The sequence below is a fragment of the Micrasema longulum genome, unplaced genomic scaffold, assembly GCF_059751315.1.
Source record: "Micrasema longulum isolate JH-2025_06_02 unplaced genomic scaffold, ASM5975131v1 h1tg000588l, whole genome shotgun sequence".
NCBI lineage: Eukaryota > Metazoa > Arthropoda > Insecta > Trichoptera > Brachycentridae > Micrasema > Micrasema longulum.
This window is the reverse complement of record NW_028277784.1, coordinates 61,477-87,748: the sequence shown is the minus strand read 5'-3', so window position 1 is coordinate 87,748 and position 26,272 is coordinate 61,477. Positions and strand designations below refer to the sequence as shown.

General features: G+C 31.8%; 1 protein-coding gene across 2 annotated transcripts in view; it reads right to left on the bottom strand.

The window, feature by feature from the left end:
- ap (apterous) overlaps positions 1-26,272 on the bottom strand; it is a 93,559-nt gene that overhangs the window by 14,935 nt on the left and 52,352 nt on the right. The window contains exons 2-4 of one of the 2 annotated variants that reach the window (XM_088228509.1): positions 19,023-19,196; positions 18,386-18,582; positions 201-406 (exon numbers count right to left, since the gene is read on the bottom strand). In XM_088228509.1, coding sequence (XP_088084635.1) covers positions 201-406; positions 18,386-18,582; positions 19,023-19,135 — 516 coding nt within the window. In that variant the 5' untranslated portion in view covers positions 19,136-19,196. The remainder of the gene's footprint in view (positions 1-200; positions 407-18,385; positions 18,583-19,022; positions 19,197-26,272) is intronic. The other variant, XM_088228510.1, reaches the window with a different exon arrangement.

Sequence of the window (26,272 nt, the reverse complement as noted above, 5' to 3'; positions counted from 1 at the left end):
TTTTATTAATATAATTATTCAAAACAATAAAATGTATCATTAAAGGTAAACACATAAAATGATTAGTGGTCAATATACTCATGAAATACAAATTATTAAGTTTTTTTGACGAGTAGTATTACCCCCACATAAAGCAACGCCATATAGTTTTGATATCAAGTATAAGCATTTAGTTTTTAGATAAATCATCGAATCGTCACCTGCAAAACTCGCTTCGGCAGTCCCGTCTTCTGTGAAAGTTGCTTCAGGTCTTTGGCATCAGGATTATGGTTGATAGCGAAGTATGACTTCATGGTCCTCAGCTGGTGGTGCTTGAAGCTAGTCCTCATTCTCTTCGTCCTTGAAGATCCCCCAAGGCCGGATCCCGAGCGGCAGAAACCCATATCCAGGTATTCCGTATTCAGATCTGGAGAAACACACACCTTATAATCTCCGCGTGATCATCAATAGTTATTACCTGGTCAAACGAATGCAATCAAAATGTGGCAAATCAATCAAAGCCAAATCAATCATAGACAAATATAATTAATTTATTCGCAACGCAAAATGTTTTACTCAATAATGACAACTGAATAGAGCAATCGACAAAAATGTATCAGGTACTGAAAATAGCGTATTATTTCGAATTAGAAAATATTAATTTTGCAATTTTCTTATAACATCAGTCAAAGTCAAATAAAATAGTCTAAACCAAAAATTAAATAACATGCTTCAGTGACAAAACGTTAGTGGTAAACGAGTATCCTTTATTTATTTAAGCAAATTAAAAACAGAATCTATAAACGTTAGGACAAAAGTGTAAGTATAGTTTATTTTAATTTAATTTGAGCCAAATTATTGATTCATTTTATTTTTGTTTAGAACCTAAATAAAAACTCTGTAACATAATAAATACATTAAGAAATATCATCAAACTCATATGAGTAAGGTCTTAATGATTATTTTTGAAAAGTTAGGTTAAATAATGAGTAATATTTTTTTAATTGTATTTTCTGAAAACATACGAGTACGAGAATTGCCGGTTCCAATTGATAATGGATACAGTGAAGAACTTTTAAAACACAAGTCCCATAACACTAAGAAATAAATACATCAGCAAGCAAATATAACTTGATATATTTCTACACTAACTACAATTGATGCCTAAGAACGTACAAAAACGATTCCCCGGTAAAACTTAACCATGTAATCAATGGACTCATGAATCACTGAAAATCTTATCAGTGTTGTTAGAGCAAGGGAAGTATTAAAACACTACGAGACCTTTTTTTTGGCAAGCGGCATAAAAAATAAAGATGTGTAGATATAAAATAGTTTTCGTGCTAAGCGGCCCTAAAAATAATGTCTTTTTTATCGTTTCCGTTTCACAGTAACTTTTAATGACCTCTTATACGAAACACGACGGATTTTTTAATGCAATATTTATTTCGGATCTAGAGTAGGTAACTACAGTGGATAATTTCAGGTAGTGCATATTAAATTTAAGTGTAACATTATGATTTTAATTATCAAAGATGTAATATAATGAAATTAAACGCTGTGTGATTTTAATGTTTCATGTTGGGGAGAGATGTTTTGGCTTATACAGTTATGAAGTATTAATTGTAAATTTTCCGGGTTTGAACAAAGCAATTTTTAAAGCGAAATTGCGAAATATTCTAAGCATTTACTTTGTTTGAAATTTAAGCCTAAAAATAACGAAAGTATAAATATGACAGTGCTTGTAAATAAGCGATGTAAGATGCTCTGTAAGATAAAATATTAAGGCACACATATTGCCAAAAATGGATACAACCTTATTTAATTTTATATAATTCATATGCTGTATTTTTTTTTCATTAGCATCTGAATTCATAATAAGGATATGTGTTTGCTATTTTCTGAATGGATTAAGTCCGTTAATAAATAAATAATTTATTTGAGCTTTTGGTAAATTAATTAATATAATAATGTGTGATCCACTAAATTCATAAGTTAACAGTCGGCAAAAAATAATATCACCTTTGGATTTTTTTCCTTGAATTAATTTCATTAAATAAAAAATATGCGTAATGATGTAAATAGTAAAAATCAAATCGATTCATGCAACTCTTGAACTTTATCATCAATAAAAATGACATAAAATAGATGGCTGTCAATACCGCGTGTTCAAACCAAAACTCAAGCGATGAAACAAAAGAATGGTCGATTTTTTTTAAATGGTCCCATGAGAAAGAAGACATCATGATATCTAGGTGCCATATTTTACCGGGGACGAAAAAATACAAAAAAACTTTCAACTGATCACAAACTGAGGAGCTAGTCCATTAAATCGCCCACTCCAACTTACCACAGAGATCCGTATGGAGATACTAACTACTTCCAGAAGCTTTCAATTTTGAACTGACAATATTTTATAAACGCGTCATTCGTTTTATGTTTTATCACATTTATTGCTTCTGATTTTACTACACGTAATAAATAATTAAGTCATTGCAATAACCAATGTAATGCACTAATCGCGGAGGGTCGATCTAATAATTATTCGCTTAACTTTGGTGAATACGTTACTAGGTATATGAAAATATAATTATAGTATTTGAAAATAAGGATGATTAATTATTAAGCAGAAAACTACTTAAATTGTTTTAATTTTCATTTGAAATCATCGACGGTCTTCCTAATTCACAATATGTGTAATTTTAAATATCTCATGTACACATATGTATTTTGTATATTTCAAACTACGGGTACATTGATTTGTATTATTTTTATTTTTTCTTTAAAAATCGAAACTCAATATATCGATAATAATGTATTTATGTACACACATTTTATTTATACAAACGCATTATATATATATATACATATATATATATATATATATATATACACACACACATTTATATATATGTGTTTGTGTGTATATATAATGTGTTTCAATTACATTTATTGAAAGCATAAAACCTTTGTTTTATTTTTTTTTTTAAACTGAAAATAAATCTTTTTTCATGTACGAAGAATAACTTACACGCAATAAATGCCATATATGCATTAGGGATTTCGGACATAATTTCCAACCGGATCAAAATAAAATATTTGCTAAGATTTGTCACTTAAAATTTTTTCAACATAGTTTGTCACATGCCGGCATGTATTTTACTTTTAATTTTTTCCATAGTCACTTCACAATGTATTTAAAATATATTTAAAAATGCTTGATAAAATAAATATCATTTAAAAGAATGCGACTTCAACTTTTAAGGCAAACTTAAATTTTGTTTGAAAACCACTGCCTAAGGTGGACACTCTAAACAGGTGCAGTAAACACTAAAATATCCCCAAACTGTCCATAAACTCTTTGTGAGACAGTACGTAATAAAAGATTTTATAAAATTCTTAACCAAGAATAAAAATTTATATTAAAAAGCTCCATTTAAAAGGCGAAGAATCTTGCAGAACGGAAAAAAAAAACTTTGATATTACAAAAATAATTCGTAATTATGTATCTTGGAATTTTGCGTGGAAGAGAATTTATTTTTTACTGAATCTTAAAAAAATGTTTTAAGTAACTTACCATGTTTTCGCAATCTAAAATTTGTTGAGATATTTTTTGGAGGAAATTAAAAACTAAACGGAATTAAAAGTATTTAGTCATAGCATTTTATTAGGGGCCGTATTTGTGAACCCTTGGATTCACCTTATTGATAAGGGTTTCGAAATAAAACCAGATTTCCGAAACAAATAATGTCGTTCGATATTCCAAAACACATTTAGGTTTATCTAATTAAGTTTATGGGCAAGAAGTATGGCGGGAACAACTTTATACTTCCTAAAACCTGATTCGGGAGTAAGTTGAATTCACTAGTTGTTTTATATTTTAAACAATCAAACTATCCTGCGCAACATAAGCTTTGTCTCCATTCTAAACACTTAATATAATTATTTTTTATCGACCAATACACGTAAAAATTGTAAAATTATTGTTGATTAACAATATTTCAAATATAACAAAGTGTGTCAAATTTTTGCCAATAATGGACCTTCTTCGAATTATAATTTATACATAACCTTTATTTAAATAACGTTATGTCGAGATTTAAATCTACGGACTTAAAAGTAATCAAACTATTAAATAGCACTTGAGATGGCTCAATAAATTATTTTTCGGCACGTAATGATGCGTACGCACTGTTACTTCTTTGTTATCTTCATCGTGTGTAGGTAATACGAATTGAAGAAGAATATCTGTTTTAGATAATATCAGTAGATATTTGAAATTCAGTGACAAAAAATGACCTTTTTAAACAATATTATATATAACCAAACACAATACTGAACATCGTTTAAGGTAGCGGTCACCTAATGATATTAACAAAGCTTTATCCACTAGCTTTACTCACATTATGTACGTTATTTGTTATTGTCTTTAGTAAATAATAATAAAACCATCGTATTAAAGATTTAATTTAAGCATTTTGGCAGAATCTAATGAAATTAAGCTATTTAGATAAGATTGTTGCAGCCGACAGAAACGCGTGGGCGTATTCTATGCGAAGCGAAGTCGAATGTCCCCCAAACGCCGCACCGGGAACATCCATCACACTATCAACAAGATCAAAGCGGCTGACAGAAATCGGTAAATATGTTGGTAGGAAACGAGTATAACCTGCGGAAAACGCTCAATCGAAACCAGTTGACAAAACGGCAGGTGTTAGCGTTTTCATATCTTAGATCGTCACATTTACAATTAGGAACAGAGAATCCGGAGAGGGGAAGATGACGTTTTGTAATAATAATATTCTATTTGGCAGTATATTATGTATGTGCTCGGTCCGAGGACGTGCAAAGCAGCCATATCGGTCGGAGCGCTGCATAATACGTTAATAACACAGAAGGTACACGGCGAGTACTGCAAGGTGCATAATTAACGAAATAAAGTTGTACCGAGTAAGAAGAATCGTACCTTTTCGGTGGCTAATTGGTTGATTTATGTAGCGCTCGCGAGGAACTTATTGCGATAAATTAAATAAATTGTTTTTTATTATAGCCGAACGCCTCTCCCGTCAGACGAATTCGTCTATAATTAGGCCTATACAGTAAATATATGCGAAAAATAATGAGATAATCACGCTGTAATGAGTGAATGTTAATAAAAATACAATAAAAGAAATCTCGAATTCGAGAGAAAATTTTATTTATGTAGAATTACTTCTCTCGTCCGTTAAAGTTATTCGTTTGCTTCCGAGTATTACGTTTATGCTCGGTATTAAATGGGATTTTTATAGCGCTTCGGCAAGACACATTAATCTAACTGGATTATTTTTGTACAACCGATATACGAATGTAGCAGAAGTTGTATTCCCACCGGGCGCATCGACCGACCGGCATGAGCGAGAGGAACCCTCCGTCCGCGTCCGGCCGGCTACTCACCGGCGAATAGTTCGTGTCCCGGCAGCGGCCATCGTGGAAGCTGCCGATATTTATTCTTGAAATAAATCGGCGTCCAATCCACTCCCGCCGACGCAGCTCGTCCCATGAAAATAAAAGACAGAAGCAAAACGATTCGCGGAGACAATGGCGGGTGTTTTGTTTCTTTTTTGTCTCTTCCCATCAGACCTGCCCACTTGCACCAGGTTCTCAGGCCGAGTAACAAAGCCGCGAGACACCCTATACAATACGAAGCCAGTATATGTTCAAATTGTTTGTTTTTCCTATCATCACATAACAGGCCAGTGTTTCCGAATGTGTGAATTGTGTATCGCTTCGTTACTTTTATTTTTCAATACAAATACTAATTTTGAAAGAAAATAATGAATGGTGCGGTTCGAGAGAGGCTTAGCAACTTAGACGTTATGCCTCTATCCACTCGGCGGGAGGTTGCCGCTGACAACTTAAAATTCTTCATCTTCATATTGGCCGATTTAATTGGCCATTGGAAGTGTTTATAAAACATTTGCGCTCGTCCGATACGGCAGCCTGTATGCGCTTGCAGTCCCAAGCAGTAATTCAAGTTTTTACTCGTATAAACCTCCGTTGACATCCACAGTTGACGTCGCCACCTAGAGTATTATACATCGGTTTCCGGCCATTACTGTAATTTTTATAGCCTAGGTATCGGTGGTCTTGACGGAATTCCATTACACGAAACTCTCGTTAAAATTTCAATTAATTGTTATAATTCCTTTATTATTATTTGGATTACATTGTCACTCGTGTAAAGCATTCCCATCACTCAAAACACATTTCAATGGACAAAAAGTAACAATTAAAATCTTAGAACACAGTTTTTACTGCATTGTTAGAAAATTTGCCCATTCGGCAAAATTAATATAAACGTCGTTTAAGGTATTGTAAAACACACGCTATATAGTTATACCAAGGTGAATAGCATTACATATGTACATGTTACTCACGCGAAATGTCGTGAAACGTGCTGTTTTCGTGGGCTCGATAGAACGTGTATCTTGCCCCAGTCTACAGAGTAACATAACATGTATAATAACAATATAATAGTCATGTGTTTCCCTGGCGCCGCGGGTATTTTGACGAGTGGCATTTTTTTGACATTCAACGACAGGTGTAGGCTCTGGCCTATACCCGCTTAGCAGAGTTGAATGTCAAGAATAAACGACCGCGGGTCTTCACAATCGAAACTACTTCTGACTAAAGCTGAGGGCGCACGAAACTTGGAGCGGTCATGACGTCACAAATTATCGTTTTTCAAGGAGCTCAAAATGTGCTTTGTTCTGCCATCAACCATTTAAAAAAACGTTGACTTCTGTGTAAATCAAGTTGAATGGATCAGAATTATATATTAATATTATTTGCTGCACTTTACTTCACTAAATGGTAGACTGTTTTATTACCGATATCGCAAAAAGGTTCTTGCAGTTGAAAATGGGTGGTTATTACTTTTACGATTTTATGTATTTACACGACATTAAAATGTTGATTGTGGAACACAGGAGCCCATTGATTTATTTCACCGTTTTTACAATGTGCAGAGGTTCATTGTTTCAGGTCCCGACTAGCTAGGAATTTCCTTTATTCATACAAAAATATTATGTCATCATCATTAATCCCCTTCCCGCACCTATGGTGCATACGACTACACATTGGCCCACCAATCGCAGCGTATCTAGACACATGATGGCAAGATGATCGATCTCACACTTCAGATGCTAGTCCAGCGGTGTTATTCTGAACCGCTCTCGCGGTCGTAGACAACACTTTTATTTCGTGTATCAAAATACACAAAGTAAATATACAGCTCTTTAACTTCACAAATCAACAAATGGAAGAATTGAAGAAATATGGACGTTCAAACAAAGGCAAATTGTGAATGTTACACAGTGTGTAAAGTGGCCACATAGATCAGCCAATTTGCAAAAAAACATGTTAACATCTAATACATGTAAATCAAAAAGGCGTCAAATAGATTAATAGAAAGTAATGAGCGATTTCCGTTTCAATTAAAAAAGGCGTTTTTTTATTTAATTACGGCTAGTATCTAACGAATACGAATATGTATTCACCTGCCTTGTAGTTTACTACTATTTTCTATGCATCAGTACAATAAAAATATTCGGATCCTTTTTCCACTGATTCACAAAAATACAATATATTATTTAATTATAATATATTATTTAATTATTATATATTATTTCATTATTATATATTATTTAAAATATCCTGATTATCCAGTGCTTGCCTACTAGGAATTTTATGTACTCTAATAATTGTTCATAAAACCAACTGTAGCTCAATCACAAATAACTATCGACGTGCTTACAAACATGCTGAGGATTTAAGCGATCACAATGAACATTAATGAACATGCTTAAGTTATCGCAGTTATAATTCAAAGCGTGTGTAATCTCTACGTCAACGCTCGTGTCGGTTTGTTTTTTGTTTTCTTCGTAAAAATATACAGTTCGTTGGCGAAAAGTCGACGTTTAGTATAAAAAATAATACAATATATTGCTTTAGCAAAACAGTTAAGAGTATCTAACACAAAAAAGTGAAAATTAAATTACAATTACGATGGCGACTGCTTTTCTTGACATTTGGCTTGCCAACCGCCGGCTAAATGCAATAAATATCATGATAAATAAATTAAAATAGCAGTTTTGGAATATTTTCCATATTTACACCGGTTAAATTAAAATGTGTGATTGCGCAGCAGGATTATACGTCACGAAACGTAAATATTTTAACATTTTATATAATTAACCAACAACAATGTCATACAATTAATTTTTTTTTTTTTTTTACACAACAACAGGCCAGGAGGCCCGATTACAGTTGTGAATTACATCACAGAACACCCAGGCTTGAGAAAAATCACATGAAATTTTGAGTGTTCTCAAATATGCTGGATTTTGTTAAAAAAATATATTAATCCTTGCTATGCTAAGAATAATTACACACATGAAAGTAATACCAATAGCACGATACATATGTTAACGCTATAAGAAAGAGCACGAGAATAGAACTCATCACAAGGAAGATGGAGACGCTGTTCTGTGGCCGGCGTTTGTGTAAAAGAGACGTAAACAAAAATAGTTATTGGCAGATATTGTGGATAAATGTTTTCATATATAAATGTTAAAAAGAAATTCAATAAAAATACTTTCGTAGAAAAACGTGACCCGTTTGGCCATGGTTGTTGTAACGTTAAGATTCGTGATATTGTTCTACACAAATTTCAATGGCAGGAACAAACAAACATGTATCGTGACGTATTAGGCTCGTGGCCAATGGAATCACTGTTTTTGCGGGAATTCAAAATTACAAATTTAAAAGTATTTTTTATGCCACTAATAATGAGCAATATATTTTTTTTTACTAGACAGTATTTCATAGACCATTATTACTTTAAAAATGTTTTAAAAAAATGACATTTCCCTATTTAAGAAATACTTACGTTCGGGCATAAAGGTGAACCATTACATTGTGTAAAGTTATCGTTTAAACCAATCTACGAAAATGACAAGCTCTGTCAATGCATAAATTCCTTTTTTTTAAATTTATTTCACTTCAAGATCAAAAATATTTACACTTTGGCGGGTTCGTTGCTAAATTCAATATCTCCCAGCCAATCGAAAAAAATGCTGGTCAATTTAATGAAAAATAGCACTCTTCTAAGAACACAGACTACCTAGTAATAGTTTTAGTGACATCGACATATTTCACTGTAAATCATCATCATTCGCTTTCATCACTTAATGGTGCATAGGCACTGTATTGGTATACCAATCGCAGCGTATCTTGATAATTTTTGTTTCATGAAAAGATGACCAGTCTTACGCTTCAGGTACCAGTCCACTGTGAAATATTATGTTGTGAAAACACCCTTTTAAATAAATATTTCATATCAACCATGTCGGGAATCGAACCCGAGACCTCTCGCATAGAAGGCAAACGCGCTAACCGTTACACCAACCGACCGACAAAAGAAATTACATTATACTAAAGGAAAGTAGAGTTGGGACTATAACATGTCTTTTCACTTTTATGAACTTTTTATTTAAATTATATAATATTTCTTTTTTTCCCTCTCCTTCTGTATTCATAATTAATTAATGTTAAATCTGTAATTGGACTAAATAAAAAAATAAAAATCTTGTACCTTGTGTTGGCCTCGTGGTGTAATGGTCTGCGCGTTTGCCTACTTAATATAAACATTTATTTTTTAGTGTTTTTACACTTGAATATTTCATAGTCCCTGGACTGGTACTTGAAGCGTAATATGATGATGATATTAAAAGACTGTATGATTCTCATTATAAATAAATAACAAAATATTTCAAACGGTTTTCCATCTTTGTTGAAATAATCTGTCTTTTTTTATTCGTGTATTTTTTTAACGGAAGTGGTTAGGTTTCGAAAAAAAATGAATTGGCGCGTGCTTTACGAGTAGTTGAAGTTCCGGGGTATGCCCACTATGTCTTGTGACCACTGAAGCCTAACCATAAACAAACCAACCATCCAATCTATGTTTATTGACAAGTCGATGGATTTGAAGCTCGGTGGTCGTAGAATGCGGTCAAAGGAATTACAATGAAACGATGTCAAATAAACAAATTGATTCGAAATACCTACGTAAATATTTATTAAGAGCTTTTTATGGGCATTACAACAGTGCTTTACTTATGAAAAATTAAGTTTATATATTTTTTTAAATCAGGTTGTGGTCATGTGGCTAGTCTTACGGACTTGCGGATCAGAAGTCCGAGGTTCGAACCCCACTCTACCCCAGCTTGATTACCATTTTCTAATAATACGAGTAAGTTATTTAAAACTCGTTGAAAATGCTCATCAAAATTTTAATATTGGGGTAAATTATAAGAACTGTAATATTTATTTTTATTTAACTATATTCAATCAGAATTATATAAATCATTATTTAAAAACAATATTAGGTACCTACATACAACATTCCAAAACGAAACAAAAACAATCAAGACTAATAAATCAGGGACTGAAATTATACAATAATCTACCAGACAAAACCAAACAAAAGACTAAAACAAACTTTTTAAAAGGTTTAAAAAGTATTATTATCAACAAAAGAGTATAAATAAAAAATGAAATAATATTTTATTTAAATAAATGCAATAATCCGTAAGGGTACCTTTATAAATTTCAAGTAAAAAAAAAAGGAAACTACTTAACTTTGACTTTATTGAGAATTTATATTTTATTGTATGAAGAATGTTTCAACGGTATGCTGTTGCAAATAATGCTAATGCATCTTTAATTGTAGTTCATGTTATGTTTACACTTTTTAAAAACTTGAATATGTTTGAAATTAATTGCAACAGACCGAGAAAACAAATATATATATATATATATAATATATATATATATATATATATATGTAATAATAAAACCTTGGGGTTTATATAATACATTTTCAGGTAAGCGTATTAGTGTTTATCATGTTTAAAACATTTAAGTTTGTAAGTGATAATTCTTGATGGAAGTTCATTGTAATTTATTATATAAATAAAACACGAGTGATACTTTAATCCACAAATTTGGAATATCCATATCCACATAACACATAGAATATCAATATAATATTACATATAACTTTGAATTATCTATCCTTACCTCTGTTTTGTATTAATACATTTAACTCTTTAATAAAGATACCAGTCTCGAAGATGTCGCGAAAGCGATGAAACCGGTCACTGGATGTTCCAAATTTGTGGATTAAAGTATCACTCGTGTTTTATTTATATAATAAATTTATCATGTTTTTCAGATCATTTAGCATTTCACAGTGGAGTCCTGGTGCCGACCCTGATGTATGAGAGCGAAGGGACTTGGAAAAACAGGGATGAAAGTTAGCTGCATGCTGTCGAAATGCGATCGCTCTCGCGAATGTCTGGTAAAACTATGTGATGTCGAAATTTCTACATTATGTATGGATGAGAGAAGCATTGTCGACAAAATCATAAAAGGAGCTCTGTGTTGGTTTGGACATGTAGAGCGAATGGGCAGCGAAAGAACTGCTAAAAAGATTTACGATCCGAATGTTGATGGATGCAGAAATAGAGGAAGAGCGAGAAAAACATGGCATGACTAAATCCAACAAACACTTGAAGACGGACACGTCAACAGCCGGAATAATCAGCGCGCGAGCATGAGAAGATGTATCGATGTAAAGGAAGCGAGATATGTATGCAGAGGCAGAGTGATATGGCGTTCTATCCTCTCTGCCTACCCTTATGGGGAAACAGTGCGATGGATTGTTTTTTGTTTGTTTGTTTGTATAGTCGCTGTTTTGATATAGTGTACGTTTTAGACCATTATTAATCCGGCTCTTGGTACTCGTACGAGTATATGGTAATGTTGTGGTTGTATATGTCAGTTACTCTGTCACCGAGATGACATCTTCTTTGATATGTCCTTATATTATTTTGTGAAGCTTTAGTCTTTCCAGTTTTCTCTGGCTGTCTATGTCTAGGTGTTTTACGTTTTTATAAATTTCTAAAGTCCTAGCGTCTACAGTTTTGCGTCCCCAAATCTATATGATGTGATACAAAAGTCGATTTTCCATATTTTGGAAAATAAACTTTTGACTGTCAATATGAGACAATAATTATTGAGAGAGTAAAATAGACGACGAGAAATAAAATTTATGCGGGATATGCAAGGAGCCTTCATGATTGAGTGAACATGGATGCACTGATTTTTGCGCCGCGGACGCTAACAGAAAAGTTTTTAGACAAAAAATAAACAGTTACTGTTCTGCGCATTTGTTGATTTGCAAAAAGCATGTTAAGACAAAATAGATCAAATAAAGTTCTGGGGCTTGTTGAAAAAGTACGGAGTAAACAATAAACCACACGAACAGTATCACCTCCGTACTAGGATAATTCAGCGGGGATTCATACGGGTATGCGATTCAAAAGGCGTAAAAGAGAGATGTTTATGTAATGTCGCCATGGTTGATCCACACGTGGAGATCTATGAAAGAGATTGAATGTAAGGGTTTTGTTATAAAAATTGTTTTTTAATAAGCTGTTTGTTTTACGCTAATAATGCAAGTTCTATTAGCAAGGAGCTAGTAAGATTTGCAACAAATACCCGAAGAGAACGAGTTGGTTATGATAAAAGTAAATTTAAAAAAAGGTATTTAAAAAGGGTTGATAGTTTAAAACAATTTTAAAACGAATATTTCGAGCTAGTAGAAACATTTGTGTATTTGGGAAGTACGTTTTTAAGAGATAAAAAAATGAAAGTTTAAAAGAGTGAATGCGGGCAACATATGAATAGTGTACAGTGATACAATTTATTGTCTATATAAAGTGAAATTGAATTTTTTGTACCGAAAAATGAATATTTGTACGAAAATTTGAAGTTTGTTCGCTGGTAACTTGCAATGAAACACGTTATTTTTTTTTTAATATGAATTCTAAATTTTTAATTAAAAAAACTCCATTTTACTTTATAAACAATTGCAGCTAACCCTGTCAACTTCCCATTGTAATCGTATACAATGGGAAGCTAACAGAGTTAACTTCAATTGCTGGTGAAGCAAAATCGATTTTCTTGAACGAATATTTGTACACGAGTGAAAAAAATATGTATCTTCGTCGATAACCACTACTTGAAAATATTTTAAATGAAAAATCATGTAAATATAAACCTTTTCTTTTCCTTGAAAAAACTTTTCTTTTCCTTGTGTTTATATTTTGAATTGAAGATAATTAAAAGCTGAAACCTGTTTTAAAAAAACAATCGAAATTCCATAAAAATGGTATTTCTTGAAAATATTTTCCTGTAATGATATAAGTCTTATAACGCTTTACAAATACATTACAGTTCAAAAACGTAATAATTTTCTCCGAAAAAAAAAGTTCTGGAAAAGTCGTATTACCAAAGTGTTTCAATAAATTATCATTTGATATTATTTTAGACTGAATTTAAATTAAAATTCCGACCAGAATGTTTTTACATCAGTGTCCTACTAGATCAATAAATTCTGTATCCATGCGGATAAATATTACAGTTCAGTGTGTAAAATAGAACCAGAACCTTGGATAGCGTTTTCGACTATGTGGCTACTCTCAGATAAAAAAATGAAAAAGGAAATCGAGTCGCGATATGTTCTTCTTGATGTGTAGTGGGTCATTCGGCAACCGTGCTTAAGTTAACCTGAAATATTTTATACATATCAAAATGAATATTTTACTGTTTCTGGACTGGCACCTGAAGCGTACGACTAACCTCCCTTACCTGCATGTAACACATTATCTTAAAATGCTGTAATTGGTGGACCTATCCAGTGCACTAATGCATTGACATATTATGCACAACTGGGTTCGGAAAGTAAACTATTTTAATTTTTTTAATGCTGGTCAGTTTTTCAACAAAAAAATGCTGGTCAGTTTATAAAAAAAAAAAAAAAAGGCTGCTCAGTTTTTCAACAAATAAATGCTGGTCAGTTTTCCCGAAAAGGTCAGCTTTAACGACTGTGGCTTTTCGATATTCCCTTGGAACATACCATTCACCATCCGACAATTGCAATAACAATACAATCTTCACAATAATCTACAGTAGGCAATAAGGACATTCATACTTAATTCATCCAATAACAGGTCATTAGCCCTATTAATGTCTAGACATTATTATTCCCTCCGCAAACAAAATTACGGTTTCATTGCGGGATAAATATAAATTTATGCTAAGTGAAAGTACCTACTCTCTTTACACACCCGAAAATCAAGGGTCTTTTCATCCCAAAAAGCAATTATTTTTGTCGATAAACGAGTTGTTTTTTTAATTGTCAATTTTATATAACGCGGTTTCGATTGTATTTATTTAATTAAATGAGTAACCCAAATTATCTGCCAAGTTATTTGACATAAGGTTTGTCTTTTTTTCCCTATTTTAAAATGATCACCAAAAGTAAAACAAATTGATAATAGTTACGTCATTCGAAAGAAAATTTGCTGCTCTACAAGAAATTGTGCTTTTACGTTACATATATTATTTTATTTGATTACAAGCATTCTAAATGTAATGTCAAGTAAACGAAAGTGAGCATTTTCGATACCTCCTTCTGTTCACGTTCAATCGAGGTATCGAAGCTGCCAAAGATGCTCGCGATATTGTACTGTGAATATGCTGTGAATTATTAACTAGTTTGTTGTAGAATAATGAAGGAGTATCCATTATGGACCAATTTGTTTTGATTATTTATTTTTAAAATTAATTGATTAATTAAACTTATGTTAACACCCAATATAAGGACAACAAAATACCAACAGGTCGTTTCTGCGAAAAGTAAGTAGAGTGGATAAAACGCCACACCCTACAATTTTTACACACAGACACACGCATATATGCACGCGTGCTGATTATTCCGTTTTTCGACATGTCCGTAAGCAAATCAATATTTTCTTAAATTATTTTTGAGATTTTTCAAAAGTCATTACAGGTATAGACGGAGCCTGCGTTCAAGACATGCCAATTTTCATCAAAACTCAGCGGCGCAGCGTCACAACACACTAACGCATTCCTTCCGTGCGGCTTGAACGAAGACCCCGTCAATACTTTACGGGCTACCGCTGTTTGTGCAGCTCGCGTTTTGTGGTTACGCTATCCTGGCAAGGTATCCGGTTTCGACTTAAGTACACATGGGCGTGCGGTACAATAATTTTACGATAAAAAATATCATGGCCCGTGCTTCTGCAGAGAAAATTGAAAAACGTCTCCATCCGAAGATCGTTTTTTTTCTGTTACCACCCATTACTGATCACCCGTTCGTGACGGACGTAAAAACGAAGAGATTTTAATGTAAACTCAAAATTACACGTAAACCCGGCGCGTGGCACAAGCATAACTTTTAAAAACATATTTATTTATTTATTTTATTTTCAGAAAACAGCGGCATTACAGAAAACATTTACGTATTATTTGACAATTTTATAAGGCATTTATAGTTTTCTGCTCATAAATAAAAAAAAATACAAACTATTAGTTATATAAATTAGGAAGAAATAATAATGGTTTGCATATTTTAGGTACATATGTACAAATGTGTGAATAAAATATTTGTTATATTAGTGAATAAGTTACTTTATATTGAAAAATTAAAAAAAAAACAAATACAATATAATGATCAAAATATCATAATTATAATAATAAAAATACGTACATAATTTTATTCTACATTTATTTATACTTCTTATGTACGTGTAATGTCACTGAACACCTTCTAAACGGCTTAACCTATTTACGTGCGGTTTTCAGCTAAATGTAGATCTTTGCGATGCGCGTGTTCGTAGATATTAAAATTTTCAATTAAATCAGTAAAAAAAAGTTAGAAACATAAATCATCGAGCTACCAGGGTTGCATTTGACAAGAACGCGCATACAAAAAAAAATGGAACGAAGTTAATTTTTTTTGTAAAAAAGTTTGTTTTTTAATATTTACAATCAACGTTCGCTTTTTATGGATCCCAATCAGATTATTTCCTTACATTCCTTATTATTTCTTCTAGTTTATTTCTTTTTGCTGGTTTTTTGGTAATACTAAAATAATATCAACTGACATTTAATACATTTTTGAAAATCGCATTCATGAATAAAGTGCACCCCTGTTGGTGAGAAGAGCCGATTTCGACGTTTGCAAAAATAATTATTTATTTAAAAATTAATTATTTTATGTTTTGGAAGTCAACCATAAACAAGTACCTAGGTACCTACTTAAATTCAATATTATTATAGTAATAATTTTTAGTTTTGGAATTCAATCATAAATAAGTACCTAGGTACCAACTTAACAATGAAGTATTTTTCTAAGCTAATAGCAGGCAAGCCGACGTTTGGGCAGGACAACGTCTGTCGGGTCTGTTGCAACATTTTACTATCGCTAAGTAACGATCTACTTTGTGCTATTATTTTTCTACTGGTTTTCTGTATGTAGGTACTATATTTGTATATCTGATGGTCCCGTAGTTCGCACATGTTTGGATTCTAGTTTCAATAGATCTATTTGAGGTTCCACAATATGCATTATGAAAACAACCCTTTGCATTTTACGTTCAGAAAGGAATGATAGTAATTATTAGTCTTATTATTTTTTCTAATGACTTTTTATCTCCGTTCAGATTCCGATGATAAAAAATATTCAGTTGTGTTTTGTTTTATTAGTCTCTCTTTATTACTTTTACATTATAGCACCTTAATTGTTGTATGTGTTTATAGAAACGAAATGATGTTCTCGTGTTATTTGTTACATTTAAAAAAAAATAAAATACTCTAATTTTTTAATACAAATCTAAGCTTGTTTTTCAACTCTAATTTTAGAGAAATTTTCAACACCAACTAACAAAATATCAAAAAAGGATAAAGAGTCATGTGGTGGTTATTCTAAACGCAAAAGTGCGCGTTGATAACACATTTCAATGTGATAGATCAATTTATTTATTTATTCATATAAAGATACATATTACAAATAAATAAAATAACGTATCCTAACTCTATGAGGCCAAGAGCCCAGTGCTCCTATATTAATTAGATATTTTTTTAAGACTTAATGAATTCATGTCACTTGCACGGATCTTGCAAAAAAAATATATTCATCAAACGTCTGTAATATTATTAAATAAAAATAACGTATTTAAAGAAAACCGGGGAAATAAATAAATACCTATATCAGCTTTAAAATAATTATTGAGTAAAATCATTTTATGAATTTCGCAATCGCAATAGTGTTACAGCTTACACAGAAAGCATTTATTACAAAATTAAATGCCACAATAATTTAGATCGCATATTGTAAGAAAGGGTGTTCATAAACACCGATTTCTATATTTATAGTAAATGTATATACAATATAATACAGTAGAAAAATATATCTAGTACCTGTTTTTATACTTGAATATATGTACTTACAATGTGTACATCATAGTAATTAAAAATTTGTATATTTGGTAGGTAAATGTTTAATGTAAAAAAAAATGTTGTTAATATGATACTAACAATATTCAGAGAATGAGTACAATTAGAAAGATTTATTTATCTACTGATTAATGTATATATGTATGTACATAAGTAATAGCACCAACGCAACCATTGCAAAAATATATCGCTCATATAAAGATCACAAATCGATTAATAAAATACATTTTTTAATGTACGCTTTACAATTTCAAGTAAACATGGCATACATGAATAATATACCACATATTATATCCTTAAAGTTGTAGTGCAAAATAAAATAAAAAGTTGAAGCAGATAACAGACAGCTTGTCTCAAATTACAAATGAAAAACAGGGAGAAGGATTTTTTTATTTATATGTTGAATTCAGATAAAAACCAAAGGAAAAAATACTTACGTTTATTTATGATTTGAATATTCACGTGTGAATTTATTAATAAAGAAATAAAAAAAGTACCGCTAAGTTGAATTTAGAAAATTAAGTTGGATAAATAATGTTGTAAATATACTCACGAGGTGCGGATACCACGTGAATAATTAATATTATTAATTATTATGTATTAATATCTAACTGAACTGAATTTTTATAATTGTATTTATGTGGAAAACTGATTTGGCTTTATTTTATGTTTTTTTTATTATAATTTTGTGTATATTTTTTTGTATTACTGTGGTTTTTCTGAGTACATAAAATTTTAAAAAAAAAAATCTATTATTACACTATAACTCTAGAAGATACCTAACCTATTAGACGAAAGTTCTGTACTCCGACATATGTTAATTGTTGATATTGTAAGGGCACTGTGTATCATACAGTTAAGAAAAAGTCTGGTTCTTAAACTAGCCATTTTTTAGTACGGACTGGTTAGACTTTACACGAACATTCACTAGTATTCGCTGTGCACCGCTAACCCTTTGGTGAATTTCACGATATCTTACCAAGATTTGCAGTCATGGCTTCCAGGTCTTTGGGCTTCCGTTTTCTGGGCCTCCCCTTCTGCCTGGGCGCTCCAGGAGTAGGGGTAGGAGTGGGCGTCGGTGTTCCTGATGATGAGCCGTTGAAGAAGGGAGCCGGCATGACGTCCGGAGGAACTCTGGGCACCCGTACGCACTCATTCATCGCTTCGTAATGCAACCTTAAAAAAATATAACGAGAAATAAAAAATAGGTAATCACGTGCAATAATGCATTTGTGTTCATTCATTACATTTGAATACTGCATTTTATTATCTGTGTGTTACTAATGAAACCTTCATATTCCAATTTGAATCATAGTTTTGAGTTTATAAATAATTTCGAAATAAATAATTATACATGTTATTAAAAAAATTACTAAAAAGACTAAAGTAGTAGAACTTCAGAAAAGAATCATTTGAAAGCTATTAACAGATCGTTATTTTATATGAAATGTATTTAATAATACTAATTCAAATATCTGTTAAACTCTTAATAAGTGTTATAATAAATGTTTTTGAAACTTTCAAATTATCTTTAAGGAGTTTTCCAATAAGTTGAAAACAGTTGGAGCAGTATAAGTGTATATCTACGCAAATTGAAAAATGTATTAATGTTTTACCTGCAGTAGATGGTTGAGTCTCTCATCCCGAACGTATCACCTTTGGTTAGAGGAGTATTACAAAGAGCACAGCAAAAACAGTGGACATGAAACACCAGATCTCTTGCCCTCATCACGAGCTCCGACGAAGATATGCTTGCCTGGCATCTTGCGCATCTCTTAGGTCCAAACAACCTGGGAACAAAAGAGAATAACATTAGCCAATACTTCCAGGACGTCCTCTGCTGACAGTTTACATATTGTGTCTAAATCTGAGCTACGGAACAGCGGTTGACTTGGAGGATGCACAGAGAAGCCTAGAGGCTATCTGTGGACAAAATAAATATGCTCTAACTAGGTAGCGGTCGTGAATTTTTCTGCATGATCTTTTATCACAAACATACAAATAAAATAACAAAAATAAAACGAGAAAAATCCCCCACGGGCTACCCGTACGTATAATAAGATAGTTCGCATGTAAAAAGATAAATACATAACATACAAAAATAATTAATGTTAATGCAAAACAATTGAAACAAAAGATACTTGTGGTTAAATTACGGATTTATCGTCACTGGGAATCTCTTACAGTCAAACGAAACATAAAAGTAGTATATTTATTAATTGTGACAGAATATTTATTTTTCATATGATAAATTAATCATGCCTTAAAAACCTAGATATTCCATCCTCAGAAATGTTCTACTTCATTGTTGTAATATATAAAAAAGCAAATAAGTTATAGTTGAAAATATACATTTGTTTAAAAATTGTGTATTGAAATAACTATTATATTTAAATCTATACAGTTATTATTGTGTTAGTTGTTATATGTGTAAAATTTTGATGTAAAAGTTAACTTTTTCATGTAAATATTTAAACGACCAATACATTTTTTTTTTTAATTGAGCTAAATAGTGAAAATGGAAATATTTAGATTTCTTTTATATTACATTTGCGATATACATTAAGGCTGTAGTTTGATAAAAAGTAATAAAATCATACAATTTGATCATTTTCAAACACCGCCTTTTTAAATCGCGCCGTTAAAAAAATAATGTAAAGAAATAGTAGATAAAAACAATCATTTTCTAAGGTATTTCTGATAAAAAGTACAGTTAAAAGTTTTATATAACTAAAATATAATACGACCTAATTTGCTGGTCGGAAAGATTAGGTATTTCAGCTATATAAAACATATAAGCATATTTTTAATCAGAAAAACGTTATTTATATCTCATATTTACTAATTTAATTCTTTTGATGGGCAATTTTGAATGAACAGGGTTTTAAAATAGCAAAATCCTGTAATGTCCTCAGCTTGTATCAGACTGCTACAACAGTCTTAATCGCAGATTCAATATTAAATTTACTCTAGGAAAAAAATCATGAGATTTCAATTTTGTAAAATACGAATCACCAGGATGTAATTAATTTAACGTAAGATATGGATGCAATGAATTATATAGTTACGATTTACAGATCTCACGGAAGCGTGAGATTACTAAAACTTAATTTAAAATTACTGTAAACAGAAGTGATACATGATCATTATTTTGTCGAAATTTAAAAAGGGGTGCTGCGTTGGTTTGGACATGTAGAACGAATGGACAGCGAAAGAACGGCTAAAAGGATCTACGATGCAAATGTTGATGGATGCAGAAAACGAGAAAGACCGAGAAAGACATGGCACGATCAAGTCCATCAAATACTTGAAGATGGACATGTCAAAAGTAGGAATAATCGGCGTGCGTGCATGAGAAGATGTATGAATGTAGAGAAAGCGAGGTCTGTATGCCAAGATAGAGTGTTATTGCGCTCTATCCTCTCTGCCTACCCCTACGGGGAAACGGCGTGATGGTTTGTTTGTTTGTTGTAAAAAAATGCGTTTTTACGGATCAATTTGATTATTTAATTTTTTATTAGTGTTAAATTTTCTCTTTACAAAAGTTTAATTTCTTATTTATTGTATTATTTTGTTTTGCATTTTTTGTTTCTTTTTTATAATCTTTTGTAAACTTGCCAAACACAAGAGCCGGACTCTTTTTTGGCAAGTTTAACCTTAGGTGTTCCATTTTTTAGTGTATGTATTGTTTTTTTTATGCTAATAAAGGTTTTTATTTTAAAAAAATAATATCTCTATAGCCGCCGATCCAGGCGAAGTGCTGGTCTGCAGTCGAGTTCCCCGCAACAAGTCCGTTCCTAGTTCCTAGCTGCCTTCCCAAGGCTCTCCCATTGTTGTATTGCGAGAGTAATTTAGATACCGTCAAGATCCGCCCGCGCTGATACGTCGCCAGCACGAGTTCGGTCGTGAGAATCACCATTCCCCCAGTCCCCAATAAACAAGCAGACATTGCAAATGGATGACAAAAAAGAAACGGAGAGTCTCTTTTCAAAAACAAACTGCAGGGAAGGAACGGGTTGCAGCCCCACGGGAGCAGTGTCGAGGACTCCGAACCGGGAGGACCGAGGTTCGAACCGCGCTCTACCACATCTTGAATCCTATTTTTAACACGGCTGCTTACGACTTCAGTCAGTTTCGTGGTGTAATGGTCAGCGCGTTTGCCCGCCATACGAGAGGTCTCGGGTTCGATTCCTGACATGGTTGAGATGAAATGTTTTATTTAGAGCATTTTATGCACTTTAGGTACTTTGTTGTGAGATATCCAGCAGCAACGGCCTCTATGAAGAAGTAAGAGAACAAATAAACAAAGCCGCTATTGCGGCTGGATGCTTAAGAAATGCTGTATAACAAAAATATCGTGGGTATACTGGCATAAAACGTTAACTCGAAAATATGAGTATTTGACTTAGTGATGCAGTTTTGTAAAGTTTTTAACGCTCTACAAACTGATGTTTTTTGTTGATATTTCTTGATAAAACTTCGTAGTTAATGATTTTGATAAAATTATAATTAAAGTTATCTATGAAACTTCATCGTTGGTCAAAATAATAAAAAAGTAAAACTAAACCAAGAAGTTTCATTGATTACTTTATTTATAGCTTTACAAACTTTCAAAATACACTAAGTCATATTCAATTTCATATATCTGTTGTTTTAAAAATAAATTTAAGGTGAAGTCGTTTACCGGGTATTTAATTCGGACTAAAAACTTTAAATAACTTAATCTTTACTTAATATAAGATTAGGAAACGGAAAAACTAAAAACATTTTCTTAAATAAGCACTTAGCATCTTACTTTATTTAAATAAGATATAAAAGAGTAAAATTGGAACAAAACATAAATGCTTGAATTCTCAAAACATCAATTTGAGAGTTAAAGTTTTTTTCTAGTATACCCACGAAATACTGAAGGAGAGCAAAGTACGGGTTTATAAAACCAGTATGAGACCTATCATGACAAACGGCATTGAAACAAGGGCCGACACCATTAGACCAAAAAGCCTCCTAAGAACGAGTGAAATTAACACTATCCGATCCGTTGCGGGAACGACTATCCGAGATAAAGTAAGGAACTCCTAAATAAGAAGATGTTGTGCGATGGGGAATATTAAGAAGACGTTTCTGGAGGGACCACGTGGAGAGAGCAGATTCAGAAAAGTGGTAAATATAGTGGCAGGTGTGATACCAGTTGACAGCAGACCCCCAGAAACCACTAAAAAGATGATGGAACAGTTAGACGTCCGCATCCCAGGAACAGGCTCCGAGCAACAACCAGACGGAGTCCTAGAGAATGCAGAATAAAAAGAAGGTGTTTTCACCCTAGAATATTTCATAGTCCCTAGACTGGTACCTGAAATGTAAGACTGATCATCTTACCTTCATGTAACAAAAATGATCAAGATACGCTGCGATTGATGTACCGCTGCAGTGCCCTATGCACCATTAGATGCGAAAGGAAAATATGATTTACGACTAAAATAATTCATTCACAAAGTTTAAATTTTCAAATAAATCATAAGAACGCGAATATTCCATGTTTAAAATAAAAATGAATATATAAAATACATGTCCGTATATCTTTACTCGGCAATGCCGTTCTCTACGCACCATTGGGTACGTATGATGTAACGTAATGCATTTTTACTCAGATAGTTAAACGAAAAAAAACGAAAAGTAATTCCTCATCTAACAGATTGTATGTAGTGTGTAGTACTTATATTACATTAAAAAATTGAAAATAAAAAAAAATAAAAATAAATATTCTGACTCTTTTTGGTGGCACCCTAGATGTTTGTTTTTAAAGTCAACCGATTCAGCCGAGTTACATTTAATGGAAAAAATATTTTTTTTAAAACCCTAATTACAATTAAAATTTGAGCTCTTATTAAATACTTATTCAATACAGGTAAGGTAAGCATAGAACAGTAATTACAGCTTACCTACATTAAATATGTTTTGACAATCTTTTTCTGTTGATTATTGTTGAAATAATAAAACACTATGGACATTTCTAAAATGGTCAGTTTTATTTTACTGCTCCTTAATTCAGAGAATTACTATTTGTTACATCGTAGCTCTGTAGCTGCAAGACATGCTGTTATCTAGCTCCTACACATCATAATTGGAGACGAGGAACTAGAATCCCAACCATCCATGCGCTCCGTAGCTGCAAGACTTGCTAGGATATTTATTTATTGTACAGCGCCCTTGAGTTGATTTTCAAAAAATGGCGCTTTACAAATTATCCAAACACTATTATTAACGTATCCCTGGGTATTTATATAATATATTAATTTTTAAAAAAATGTTAAATATTTTTTTACATTCATCACAGTTTTTTTTATCCTATTGTACATTTATACCAAAAATTTGCTAAAAAGCTTTTATTTCTATGTATTTCAAGATATCTGTATATATTTATTATTGTTTTGCTATTGTAATTTGAAATATGTAAATGAACCAATTTTATATTATATTTAATTGTTACTTATTATGTAAAAGATTTTCGCTAAACTCGGGTTTTAACTTAAAGACCCGAAGCACTCATTCCAGTAAAAAAACATTTTTCATATTGGAATGAGTGAATAAATAATAAACATGTGTATATTATACCCAATTATTTCAAAGTTTGGAATAAGATCTTAAAAGTTTCTTAGCTCCCATGCACCTGTAGTTCTTCAAAGATTTTCTGTAAATAATGGAAAAAGCTTGAAACCGAATAAAGAAATAAAAACAGTAAGTATTTTACTCAAGGAAACAACATTATGAATATAATTGATTCACTGCCATTATAAAAGCATTGTGTTTTTTGATTCCTCGATGTTTGCACGAGGTTCATTTGACCGTTCGCCAATTTATTTTTTATAAACCGCAAATCTCCGCCCGAAACGCGAAACAATCGACAGAAAAATAAAACAGCTTTTTTTCCTACTAGATGTTTCTTTAATAAAAATTGAGAATTCACCTTAGGAAAGCAATTATTATTAGTACACAGTGCAAGGAAGCTTTGAACTGATAAAATAATTTGAATGTAAATAACAAATATTAAAGATAGGTATATGAAAAGTGCTATCATTATTATATAACAATTCTTTATTAAATTTGTTCTATATGTGTTTTTTTTACAAACACGCATTTTTTTATTGTAACAAATCGCTTCTGTATTGTTAATTAAAAATTTTATTAAGTAAACTAGTTGTTTATAAAGTTATTAAAAACACATTTCGTTCTTTCTAAGTATTTTTATTTTTAACTGATCACTTTTCCTTATTCCTTAGAAAGTAAAGACTCGTTTCTACTGGAAAGTTTATTATGTTAACATTTATTTATTTTTTTTAAATGGAAAATATTTTTCGTCCTTTTTTAAAAATTTATCTTCATTAAATGCGTTTTAACTATCAATTTAAGTTTGAATGAATAAAAAACAAGTAAAGTTGTGTTTCTCATAAAAACGGATTCTCAAACAAACTTATAGATACCTAAAATTCTTACAGAACATTATTAGTGCCATATATATATATATATATATATATATATATAGTACATACTTCACTCGCTGAATAATTTTTAAGGATCATATCGTTATATTATATTATATTCGCACCCTAAAAAAATAGTTTGTTAATGTTATTCGATTAAGTTTTACTGCGTGCTGCATGCTGAAAATTTTTGTTTTATGTAAAAAAAAGTCAAAAGTAACAAAAACAGAGGTTATTTCTGCCGAATAAAATATACTAGTAAGTAAATATGGGCAAATAAATTGAGATATACTTCAATTTTATTACGTAGCTTAATTACAATCCTACCATAGGTACCCGAAGACTAGGATTAAATAATAGTTCTTGCAATTGCTAAAATTAAAAGTTATTTTATCATCGTAGAAAGTAATCTACTTTTAACCACCTCTATTTGACATAAACTACGTATTTGCTAAGAATACCGTGCAAGTTATTGCAGAAAAGGCTCGTATTTAATGTTGTTTTTGATCATGTGCTGCGTTCGTTCGAGTTGTTTTCTTTTATTACTGAATGATAAACGAATAAGTAAAGGAAATAATAAAGCATTAAAAACTTACGAAAGAATTATAAGAAAAAATGTTTTTAGTTTGAATATTTGAGCCTAAGTCCTTCCAATAATTGCTAGTTAGGTATACCAATTAAGTTAAGCGCGATATGTTTTCATACTAAAGAAGCATTGTTCAATATCCGTAGTGATAATAATTTACCCGTCCCGAAATTATTCCATTGTACCTATACCTAAGACTTCAACTGAATTTAATAACCTTTAACGTGAATGGCACGATGATCCTTTTTACCATAAAACAATTATTTTTACGCACGCATTCAGTTATAATTAATAATATTACTTTACCATAATGTTTAACAATACAAATTATGTAGTTTTTTTTGCCTGGCAACTCATAAACATGAATAAAAATGAAGAAAGTTAAAGAAGAAATAAAAAACGGTGGTAGTGTTAATATGGGCATTTTAAAAATAGTGTCCAGATTAGTGAAAATGAGTGATCTATGAGAGTTTGGGAATCTCTTTGGTGTTTCTAACAAACAATTTGGGCAACCCCGCAGCGCCGTTGAGTTAACCATTCAGAGGTTTATATATCGATATCATCTCTCTCGTGACTCGGTGGGTGATCCAGAATAAATGACCCGTCCCTACTTTGGCCAGAACGTCAATAGTTCAAATGCAAATGTCGGCCATGGCACGGCCTGCGCATAAAGGGGGCAATCATTCATCTCGTGTGTTTTTAACGTCATTTGAATAAAGAAATCTTTAATAGTTGAGGTAAATCGCTTAGTTAATTCAAAACAAGAGTGATTTTGTGTAATTGCTCGTTATTTTGTACATCT